Source organism: Tursiops truncatus, chromosome 7, assembly GCF_011762595.2.
Source record: "Tursiops truncatus isolate mTurTru1 chromosome 7, mTurTru1.mat.Y, whole genome shotgun sequence".
Taxonomy (NCBI): Eukaryota; Metazoa; Chordata; class Mammalia; order Artiodactyla; family Delphinidae; genus Tursiops; species Tursiops truncatus.
Window position 1 is genome coordinate 71972282 of NC_047040.1, and position 12271 is coordinate 71984552.

The following is a 12271-nucleotide window of genomic DNA, read 5'->3' on the forward strand; positions in this document are numbered from 1 at the left end:
ATCTGAGGTGAACTACTGAACATTGTATGTTTCTTAATGAATAAAATTGGATGGAGCAGGTTTGGATAAGATTAGAGACAAAAGAAATAATCTTGACAAGCCTTACTTAAACTTGTGAAATATGTATTTAGTTACTAGAATGTATAGTTAAAATACTGTTTTTTAAGATAGACTGTTGAGATCTATTATTTTTATTTTGTCTATCATGAATTTAAACAACCTTACAGAAATAAGAATTTAAAGGATATAAAGTTACATCATTTCACATTAATTTCTAATCTTTGTAAATGAACACAGACATACATACTTTACATAGTTGTAATCAGTGAATCCATATGGTGCTTTTTATTTTGAAGACTATTATATACATTTCTGAATATTGACTTAGTCTACATAATTTTCAGTGTTAATAACTTTATTCCACTGGAGCTCTATGCTACAACTTGACTCTTCTACTATTTGGTGTATGTATATGTTTGAAAAGCTTTATATTGTTAATAGCATTGTGCTGATATCTTGGTACTCCTTTCATTGTGTTGTTACCATTACTTAGGGGTATTTTCATGACATGTGTTCCCCAAAGCAGAATTAACTAATCAGAAAATATATATATATATATATATTTTTTTTTTTTTTTTGGGGCGGTACACGGGCCTCTCACTGCTGTGGACTCTCCCGTTGTGGAGCACAGGCTCCGGACGCGCAGGCTTAGCAGCCATGGCTCAGGCCCAGCCACCCCGCGGCATGTGGGATCTTCCTGGACCGGGGCACGAACCCGTGTCCCCTGCATCGGCAGGCAGACTCTCAACCACTGTGCCACCAGGGAAGCCCCCAGGATATTTTATGAATGTTAAAAAGAAGAGTTTTGATAGTTCTTGTTAGACTTTTATTAGATTGTTTTCTAGGAAAAAATAGTTTAGAATGCTACCAGAAATGTATGTAAGTGTACCTGTTTTTCCAGTTTTGTGATCATTGAATTTTAGAACTCATTTATTTTTGCAAGTTTAATACTTGTTTGAAACTGTATTCCTTTTTTTTAAAATTAATTTTTTTTTTTGCTGAACTTACATTTATTTACTCTGATTTTGTTTCTTATGCCAGTAGTGTACTTTTACAGTTAAACTAAATTATTGTTAAACAGTAAGCAAAAATCTTAAAAGTCTTTAAGAAAGTGTGCACATGTGGGCCCCTTTCTATTTGTTTTTATTTCTCAGAAATCTTTAGACTGCCTCATTTCTGGTCTGGATCAGTTATAGTGAAGGCAAAATTCCACTACAGTGGAGGTGTAGTGGAGTGTAGTCTGAGAGTGAGTTGATGGTTGATGGGGGTGATAATAAACTGGGACTTATGTCCTAAACTTACCCAGCTCATCAGAGAGACAGGTATACCAGATTTGGGGAAATTTGTAATTAGATGCAGGCATTAATTATTTAAATACATCTTTTCTTAATTGTAGTAAAATACACATAAAATTTACTGTCTTAACCATTTTTAAGTGTATTACACTATTGTGTAACCAAGCTCCAGAATATTTTCTTCTTGCAAAACTGAAACTATATACCTTCTTGTTTCTATGAATTTGACTATTCTACATATCTCATATCAGTGGAACCATACAGTGTTTGTCTTCTTGTGTCTGGCTTATTTCATTTAGCATAATGTCCTCGAGGTTCATCCACATTGTAGCCTGTGTCAGAATTTCGTTCCTTTTTAAAGCTGAATAATACACCATTGTATGTGTACACATCTTGTTTATCCATTCATCCATCAGTGGATGTTTGGTTTCCTTCCAGCTTTTGGCTATTATGAATAATGCTGCTTTGAACAGGGATATACAAATATCTCTTTGAGTTGCTGCTTTCACTTCCTTTGGGTAAATGCCCAGAAGTCGAATTGCTAGGTTATATGGTAATTCTTTTTTTTTCTTTTTTCTTTATTTTTCACATCTTTATTGGTGTATAAATGCTCCATGGTGTTTGCGTGCCGCACAACAAAGTGAATCAGCTATATGTATACATATATCCCCATATACCCTCCCACTTGAGCCTCCCTCCCACCTTCCCTATCCCATCCCTCTAGGTCGTCACAAAGCACCGAGCTGATCTCCCTGTGCTAAGCAGCAGCTTCCCACTAGCCATCCGTTTTACATTTGGTAGTGTATATATGTCAGTGGTACTCTCACTTCATCCCAGCTTTCCCTTCCCCACCCCGTGCCCTCAAGTCTTCCCTCAAGTCTGTTCTCTACGTCTGCGTCTTTATTCCTGCCCTGCCACTAGGTTCATCAGTACTGCTTTTTTAAATTCCATATATATGCGTTAGCATACGGTATTTGTTTTTCTCTTTCTGACAGTCTTCACTCTGTATGACAGATTCTAGGTCCATCCACCTCACTACAAATAACTCAGTTTTGTTCCTTTTATGGGTGAGTAATATTCCATTGTATATATGTGCCACATCTTCTTTATCCAATCATCTGTTGATGGACATTTAGGTTACTTCCATGTCCTGGGTATTGTAAATAGTGCTGCAGTGAACATTGTGGTACATGTCTCTTTTTGAATTACGGTTTTCAAGGGTATATCCCCAGTAGTGGGATTGCTGGCTCATACGGTAGTTCTATTTTTAGTTTTTTAAGGAACCTCCATACTGTTCTCCATAGTGGCTGTATCAATTTACATTCCCACCAACAATGCAGGAGGGTTCCCTTTTCTCCACACCCTCTCCAGCATTTACTGTTTCTAGATTTTTTGATGATGGCCATTCTGACTGGTGTGAGGTGATACCTCGTTGTGGTCTTGATTTGCATTTCTCTAATGATTAGTGATGTTGAGCATCTTTTCATGCATTTGTTGGCCATCTGTATGTCTTCTTTGGAAAAATGTCTATTTAAGTCTTCCGCCCATTTTTGGACTGGGTTGTTTGTTTTTGTGATATTGAGCTGCATGAGCTGCTTGTATATTTTGGAGATTAATCCTTTGTCAGTTGCTTCATTTGCAAATATTTTCTCCATTCTGAGGGTTGCCTTTTCATCTTGTTTATGGTTTCCTTTGCTGTGCAAATGCTTTTAAGTTTCATTAGGTCCCATTTATTTTTATTTCCCTTTAGGAGATGGGTCAAAAAGGATCTTGCTGGGATTTATGTCAAGAGTGTTCTACGTACGTTTTCTTCTAAGGGTTTTATAGTGTCTGGAACTACATTTAGGTTTTTAATCCATTTTGAGTTTATTTTTGTGTATGGTGTTAGGGTGTGTTCCAATTTCATTCTTTTACATGTAGCTGTCCATTTTACCCAGCACCACTTATTGAAGAGACTGTCTTTTCTCCATTGTATATCCTTGCCTCCTTTGTCTAAGATAAGGTGACCATATGTGTGTGGGTTTATCTCTGGGCTTTCTATCCTGTTCCATTGATCTATATTTCTGCTTTTGTGTCAGTACCATACTGTCTTAATTACTGTAGCTTTGTAGTATAGTCTGAAGTCAGGGAGCCTGATTCCTCCAGCTCCATTTTTCTTTCTCGAGATTGCTATGGCTATTTGGGTCTTTTATGTTTCCATATAAATTGTAAAATTTCTTGTTCTAGTTCTGTGAAAAATGCCATAGGTAATTTCATAGAGATTGCATTGAACTACCCTGCTTTGGGTAGTATAGTCATTTTCACAATATTGATTCTTCCAATCCAGCAGCATGGTATATCCCTCCATCTGTTTATGTTATCTTTGATTTCTTTCATCGGTGTTTTATAGTTTTCTGAGTACAGGTCTTTTGTCTCCTTAGGTAGGTTTATTCCTAAGTATTTTATTCTTTTTGTTGTGATGGTAAATGGGATTGTTTCCTTAATTTCTCTTTCTGATCTTTCGCTGTTAGTGTATAGGAATTCAAGAGATACTGTGCATTATTTTGTATCCTGCAACCTTACCAAATGCATTAGTTCTAGTAGTTTTCTGGTGGCATCGTTCAGATTTTCTTTGTATAGTATCATGTCATTGAAAACAATGACAGTTTTACTTCTTCTTTTCCAATTTGTATTCCTTTTATTTCTTTTTCTTTGAATGCTGTGGCTAGGACTTACAATACTATGTTGAATAATAGTGACGAGAGTGGACCTCCTTGTCTTGTTCCTGATCTTAGAGGAAATGCTTTCAGTTTTTCACATCGAGAATGATGTGGCTGCTGGTTTGTCATATATGGTCTTTATTATGTTGAGGTAGGTTCCCTCTATGCCCACTTTCTGGAGAGTTTTTATCATAAATGGATGTTGAATTTTTTCAAAAGCTGTTTCTGCATCTATTGAGATGATCATATGGTTTTTATTCTTTCATTTGTTAATATGGTGTATCACATTGATTGTTTTGCATATATTGAAGAATCCTTGCATCCCTGGGATAAATTGCACTTGATCATGCTGTACAGTCTTTTTAATGTGCTGTTGGATTCTGTTTGCTAGTGTTTTGTTGAGGATTTTTACATCTATATTCATCAGTGATGTTGGTCTGTAATTTTCTTTTTTTGTACTATCTTTGTCTGGTTTTGATATCAGGCTGATGGTGGCCTCCTAGAATGAGTTTGGGAGTGTTCCATCCTCTGCAGTTTTTTGGAAGAGTTTGAGAAGGGCGGGTGTTACCTCTTCTCTAAATATTTCATAGAATTCCCCTGTGAAGCCATCTGGTCCTGGACTTTTGTTTGTTGGAAGATTTTTCATTATGGTTTCAATTTCATTACCTGTGATTGGTCTGTTTATATCTTCTCATTCTTCCTGGTTCAATATTGGAAGGTTGTACTTTTCCAAGAATTAGTCCATTTCTTCCAGGTTGTCCATTTTATTGGCATATAGCTGCTTATAGTAGTCTCTTATGATCTTTTGTATTTCTGTGGTGTCAGTTGTAATCTCTCCTTTTTCAGTTCTAATTTTATTGATTTGCGTCCTCTCTCTTTTTCTTGCTGAGTCTGGCTAAAGGTTTATCAATTTTGTTTATCTTCTCAAACAACTTACAGTTTTATTGATCTTTGTTATTGTTTTCTTTGTTTCTGTTTCATTTATTTCTGCTTTGATCTTTATTTCTTCTACTAACTTTGGGTTTTGTTTGTTCTTCTTTCTCTAGTTCCTTTAGATGTACGGTTAGATTGTTTGAGATTTTTCTTGTTTTTTGAGGTAGGATTGTATTGCTACAAACTTCCATCTTAGAAGTGCTTTTGCTGCATCCCATAGGTTTTGTATCATCATGTTTTCTTTGTCATTTGTTTGTAGTTTTTTTTTTTTTTTTGGCGGTACGTGGGCCTCTCACTGCTGTGGCCTCTCCCGTTGCGGAGCACAGGCTCCGAACACGCAGGCTCAGCAGCCACGGCTCACGGGCCCAGCCGCTCCGCAGCATGTGGGATCCTCCTGGACTGGGGCACGAATCCGCGTCCCCTGCATCGGGAGGCAGACTCCCAACCACTGCGCCACCAGGGAAGCCCTGTAGGTATTTTTTTATTTCTTCAGTAATCTAGGGTTATTTAGCAGCACACTATTTAGCCTCCTTGTATTTATGTTTTTTTACAGTTTTTTTTTTTGTGTGTGTAATTGATTTCTAATCTCATAGTGTTGTGGTTGGAAAAGATACTTGATATGATTTGTGACCCAAGATGTGATCTATTCTGGGGAACTTTTCATGTGCACTTGAGAAGAAAGTGTACTCTATGCTTTTGGGTGGTATGTCCTGAAAATATTAATTACGTCTACCTGGTCTGTTGTGTCATTTAAAGCTTGTGTTTCCTTATTTATTTTCTGCCTGGTTGATCTGTCTGTTGGTGTAAGTAGGGTGTTAAAGTCCCCCACTATTATTGTGTTACGGCGAATTTCTCCTTTTAAGGCTGTTGGTATTTGCCTTATGTATTGAGGTGCTCCTACGTTGGGTGCATAAATATTTATAATTGTTATGTTTTCTTGGATTGATCCCTTGATCATTATATAGTGTTCTTCCTTACTTCTTGTAATAGTCTTTATTTTAAAGTCTATTTTATCTAATATGAGTATTGCTACTCCAGCTTTCTTTCGATTTCCATTTGCATGGGATATCTTTTTCCACCCCCTCACTTTCAGTCTGTATGTGTTCCTAGGTCTGAAGTGCGTTTCTTTTTTTTTTTAACATCTTTAGTGGAGTATAATTGCTTTACAATGGTGTGTTACTTTCTGCTTTATAACAAAGTGAATCAGTTATACATACACATATGTTCCCATATTTCTGAAGTGTGTTTCTTGTAGACGGCCTATATATGGGTCTTGTTTTTGTATCCATTCAGCCAGTCTGTCTTTTGGTTGAAGCATTTAATCCATTTACATTCAAGGTGATTATCGATATGTATGTTCCTATTACCATTTTCTTAATTGACTTGGGTTTGTTTTTGTGGGTCTTTTTCTTCTCTTGTGTTTCCCACTTAGAGAAGTTCCTTTAGCATTTGTTGTAAGGCAGGTTTGGTGGTCCTGAATTCTCATAGCTTTTGCTTGTCTGTAAAGCTTTTGATTTTTCCGTCGAATCTGAATGATATCCTTGCTGGGTAGAGTAATCTTGGTTGTAGGTTTTTCCCTTTCATCATTTAAAATATATCCTGCCACTCCCTTCTGGTCTTTAAAGTTTCTGCTGAGAAATCAGCTGATGTCCTTATGGGATTCCCTTGTGTGTTATTTTTTGCTTTTCCCTTGCTAGTTTTAATATTTTTTTAATTTAATTTTTGCTAGTTTGATTAACATGTCTTGGAGTTTTTCTCCTTGGCTTTATCCTGTGTGGGACTCTCTGCGCTTTCTGGACTTAAGTGGTTATTTCCCTTCTGGTGTTAGGGAAGTTTTCAACTATGATGTCTTCAAATATTTTCTCAGACCCTTTCTGTTTCCCTTTTACTTCTGGGACCCCTATTATTCAAATGTTGGTGTGTTTAATGTTGTCCCAGACGTCTCTGAGACTGTCCTTACTTCTTCTCATTCTTTTTTTTTATTCTGCTCCATGGCAGTTATTTCTACCATTTTATCTTCCAGCTCACTTATCCTTTCTTCTGCCTCAGTTATTCTGCTATTGATTCCTTCTGGAGTATTTTTAATTTCAGTTATTGTGTTGTTCCTCACTGTTTGCTCTTTAGTTCCTCTAGGTCCTTGTTAAACGTTTCTTGTATTTTCTCCATTCTGTTTCCGAGATTTTGGATCATCTTTACTGTCCTTACTCTTAATTCTTTTTCAAGTAAGTTGACTATTTCATCTTCATTTATTTGGTGTTGTAGGTTTTTACTTTGCTCCTTTGTCTGTAACATTGTTTTGTTGTTTGTTTTTTTTTTTTTTGATGAGTGGGATTGTGTTCCTGTTTTACTGGTTGTTTGGCCTGAGGCGTCCAGCACTGGAGTTTGCAGGTGGTTGGGTGGAGCTGATCTTGGTGGTGAGATGAGCACCTCTGGGAGGCCTCACTCTGATTAATATTCCCTGAAGTTCTCTGTTAGTCCAGTGATTTGGACTCAGTGCTCCCACCACAGGAGCTCAGGCCCAACCTCCGGCTGGGAACCAAGATCCCGCAAGCTGTGCGGTTCAGCAAAAAATAAGAAAAAAAGGAGTAGTACAATAACAAAGAATAAATAATAAAATAAATCTAGAAAGATAAAAAATGCATTAGGAAAATAAAAATATAATTGAAACAACTGCAACAAGGTAAAAGAAAACCACAACAGAAAAAAGAGAAAAAAAGGGTAGGGGGAACAAGCCAAAAGGAACAAACAATAACAAAGTATAAAGAATAAAATAAAATTGGAAAAATAAAAGATTAGAAAAAATAAAAATATAAAGGAGTCAACAACAAGGTAAAAGTGAATGCCAACCTAAAAGAAGAAAAAAAAAAGCCTTGGCTATTGGGCGCGGAGCTTATGCAGGGGTGGAACTTAGGTAGGGGCAGGGCTTAGGCTGTGGTGAGACCTGTGGGGGGGTGGTTATGTTTAAGCATGGGGCGGGGCTTAGGCTCAAGACCCGCCCAGCTGTCAGAGGCCTTGGGGGCGAGGCCTAGGCTTAGGACCTACGCAGAAGGGGAGAGGCAGCACATCCAGAGGGCCTCCGGAGTGTGGAGTTCCAGAGTTTGGAGGTAGGGCCCTATGTGAGGGTGCGTGGGTGGGGTTTAGGCCCAGCTCATTGGAGGGGGTCTCAGGCGGTGTCTCTGAGTGTAGATGTAGGGCCCTAGGTGAGGATGTAGGGCTGGGGCTTGGGCTCTGCGCAGCAGAAGGGAGGGTCTGAGGGCAGAGGATTATGCCCACAAGGGCAGCAGGCTCCCCGGTGCCCAAATGGGCAGGCAAAGCGCTGGCCGCATTCCTTTCCATTCTTCCGCCCCCAACAGTCTCCCCCATCACTGCTGGACCCCAACCATGGGTGGGTCCCGCTGGGTGTAGGAACTCTTCCCCTCCCCCAGCCGCCCCTCAGGGGTGCTGGTCCCAGAGGTCTGGCCTTTACTTTTGCTCCCCCTTCCCTCCCTCCCACTCTCTCAGGACCTGCATGGCTAGAGGGGGCCTAGGTGGACAGAGGATCAGGACCGGGATCTCTGCAGGCTCCCAGGGGCCCAGTTGGGCAGGGGAAACCCTGGACATGCTCCCTTTTGATCCTCTGCCCTCCTAATTGTCCCCCCCTTCCCCCTTCTGGGTGTGGGATCCCTTCCCCTCCCCCAGCTGCCCCTCAGGGGTGCTGGTCCCATCCCGCCTCCACTTCTCCTCCCCCATCACTGCCCCTCACACACACCTCACGTCCTACCCAGTCACTGGGGGTTCCTCTCATCCCCTTAGGTGTCCATGGTCCCCCACTGGTCCCTGGTAGGTGCTCTAGTTGTGCAGAGATGCAAATTCTGTGTCCCCCTAGTCTGCCATCTTGACTCCGCCCTGTCTTGCAGTCTTAATGTGAATGTTTCTGTAGAATAAATTACCTAAAGCTGCAGTTAGTGAAGGATACTGACAAATTGTCCTCTCAACATTATATGGGGTCCCTATTTCCCATATCCTTGCCTCTACTGGGTGTTAGCAATCTTAATCTTTCTCATTCTAATAAGTGAGAAGTAATCTCACTTTGCATTTTTTTGTATAATATTGAGTTTGAGCGCTTTTAAATGTTTTTAACCACTTATAATTCCTTATGTGACTCTCTTATTCATCAGCATTTAATTCAAATTTAATTTCATTATTTTTAGTTATTATTTAGTAAGAAACATACTTAATGGGAGCCACTATGATCTAGTTGTTGAGCATATGCACTGAAGAACCAGACTGCCTGGGTCTAAATCTGTTTCATTACTTATTAGCTGAGTTACCTTGTGGGAGGTTATATAATCTTGCTGTGTCTCATTTTCCTTATGTACAAAATGGGATACTAGTACTTAACCTCATGGGATTCTTATAAGAATCAAATGAGTTAATGCATGTTAGGTACTTAAAAGAGCACCACTCAATGGCAGTAAACTCGTTTAATTTCAGGCTATGAAATTTTCTCTGAGCATGGTAATGGCTGTATATTTTTGGCTTTGGTATGTTATATCAGGACCCTTATTTGCAACTGAAAGTAACTCAACTTGAATTAGGTTAAGCTTAAATGGTAATTATTAATAGTTACTGTAAGTGAGTCTCAGGAAAAACTGGCACCAGAGACGTGAGTGTTGTTGGGGGACTGTTTCTTATCTGCTCCAAGGCTTCTGAATAGCCACCTTCTGTGATACTCAGTGTGCCTCTTCTATGTGTTAGAAAAACATGAACACCTGTAGGTCCCAAATTTTACATTTTACAGTTTCACCCACCAGAAAGGGACCATTCTGACATTTCTCTCTAGTGCCAACTCCAAAAATCCCAGAGGCTCCCAACCTGATCCAGGAGCCTACCCCAGTGCTAGTCTCTGCAGGCATGAGGTGCAGCGCTGAGATTTGTCTGACCGTGGAGAGTAGAATTATATATAAATGGAGCAACATCATAAGGAGGATAGTGGTGGAAGGGACAGTTTCCAGAAAAGGGGTACTGACCAAATAATAAATATTCACTACCTAGATTTTGCCATATTTTCCATATCTTCAATTTCTAAGTAATATATACTTTCAGCTTACATTTCTACTTTTACCCAAAGGTTGGTAGAAAAACTGTTTTAAACTTTGCAAATTGTTTGATTAGTTTTGAGGTTGTGTTTTGGGAAAGGGGTGTCTAGTTTTGTTGCATGGAATCAAATGTGAAACTGTATTTCTTTGGGGAGTTAGAGATTTTCCTTGTATGTTTGTTATAAAATTTATATGGTTAATTTTTTATAAAGTTTCGATGGATATTTGAAGGAAAAGTATTTCTTCTCTTTGGTTCCAAAATTATTTTTTGCAACATTATTGATATATTACAGTATATCAATATATAGATAGATATAGATATCAAATTGATAATTGTCTAATTCAGATCCTCTGTATCATTGCTATCCAGTAGAACTTTTTGTGATGATGGAAGTGTTCTTTGTACTGACCATTGTAGTAACATCAGGCACATGTGGTTACTGAGCACTTGAAATGTGGCTACTGTTACTGGGGATATGAATATTTTACTTAATTGTGATTGATTTAAATTCAAATAGCCACTTGTGGCTACTGTATTGGACAGTACAGCTCCATAATCTATTTTTTTGGATAAAATTTATTGAGGTATAATTTAAATAATAATATCTCTTCATTTTAAGTATACAGTGTGATGAGTTTTTGAAACGTGTATACCTGTGCATCCACCATCATGATCAAGGTATAAATGTTATCATCATCCCAGAAAGTTATTTTATCCCCTTTACAGTCAATATTTTTCCACCCCTGGCCTTATGTAACCACTGATCTACTTTTTGGCACTCTAGATCATATTTGCCTGTCTAGAATTTGATATAAATGGAATCCTTCAGTATATACTTTTGGTATCTGGCTTTTTTCACTCAGCAGAATGCTTAGGATTCATTTATATTATTGCACATATCAGTAATTCATTGCTTTGAATTGTTGAGTAGTGTTCCATTACATGGATATACCATAGTATATTTATCCATTAACTGTTAATGAACTTCTGGGCTTCTCCAGTTTATGGCTATTATGAATGAAGCTACTGTAACATTCATGTACATGTACATGTCTTTGTCTGGACATGGTTCCTTTCTCTTGGTTAGTTAGGAGTGAAATTTCTGTGTTGTATAGTAAGTGAATGTTTAACTTTCGAGAGAGACTGCCAAACTGTTTCTCAAAGCAGTTGCACCATTTAAGTTCCCAACTGAAAATTCCAATTTCTCCACATACTTGCCAACATTTGGTATTGTTAGTCTTTTAATTTTTGCCATTCTGGTGGGTGTGAAGTGGTATCTCATTGTACCTGTAATTTGCATTTTTCTGATTATTAGTGTTGTTGAGATTTTATCCTGTTTTCTTCTAGATGTTTTATAGTTGTATATTTTATGTTTAGGTCTATGATTTATTTCAAGTTAATGTTTGCAAGATAAGAGTAAGCTTTTCTTCTTTTCCTAAATGGGAATTCAATTGTTCCAACAGCATTAATTGAGAAATCTTTTCCCTTTGAATTATTTTAGCAACTTTGTTGAAAATCACTTGACTGTATTACTGGTCTGTTTATAGATTTTCTGTGACCTGTTGATCTTTATGTCTGTCCTTGTGCCGGTTACATCAGTGCCTTGATTACTGTAGCTTTATCTTGAAGTAGGTCTTCTTTTTCTTTTCTTAATTAATTAATTTTTGGCTGTATTGGTTCTTTGTTGCTGCGTGCAGGCTTTCTTTAGCTGTGGCGAGCAGAGGCTACTCTTTGTTGCAGTGCACGGACTTCTCATTGTGGTGGCTTTTCTTGTTGCGGAGCATGGGCTCTAGGCACACGGGCTTCAGTAGTTGCGGCACACAGGCTCAGTAGTTGTGGCTCGTGGGCTCTAGAGCTCAGGGTTAGTAGTTGTGGCGCATGGGCTTAATTGCTCTGCGGCATGTGGGCTCTTCCTGGACCAGGGCTTGAACCCATATTCTTAACCACTGTGCCACCAGGGAGGCCCTTGAAATAAGTGTTGAAATCAGGTAGTATAAGTCATATTAGTTCTTTTTTTTAGCATCTTTATTGGAGTATAATTGCTTTACAATGGTGTGTTAGTGTCTGCTGTATAACAAAGTGAATCAGCTATATGTATACATATATTCCCATATCTCCTCCCTCTTGCATCTCCCTCCCACCCTCCCTATCGCACCCCTCCAGTTGGACACAAAGCACCGAGCTGATCTCCCTGTGCTATGCAGC

General features: G+C 38.6%; 1 protein-coding gene across 12 annotated transcripts in view; it reads left to right on the forward strand.

Moving 5' to 3' along the window:
• WDSUB1 (WD repeat, sterile alpha motif and U-box domain containing 1) overlaps positions 1–12271 on the forward strand; it is a 75954-nt gene that overhangs the window by 39149 nt on the left and 24534 nt on the right. The window contains exon 11 of one of the 12 annotated variants that reach the window (XM_033860139.2): positions 1–12271. This exon is cut by the window's right edge and continues 17743 nt beyond it. The exons of the other annotated variants lie outside the window; for them this stretch is intronic. Within the exon in view, the coding sequence (XP_033716030.1) occupies positions 1–11 (11 nt within the window). The 3' untranslated portion in view covers positions 12–12271. 12 annotated transcript variants of the gene reach the window in all.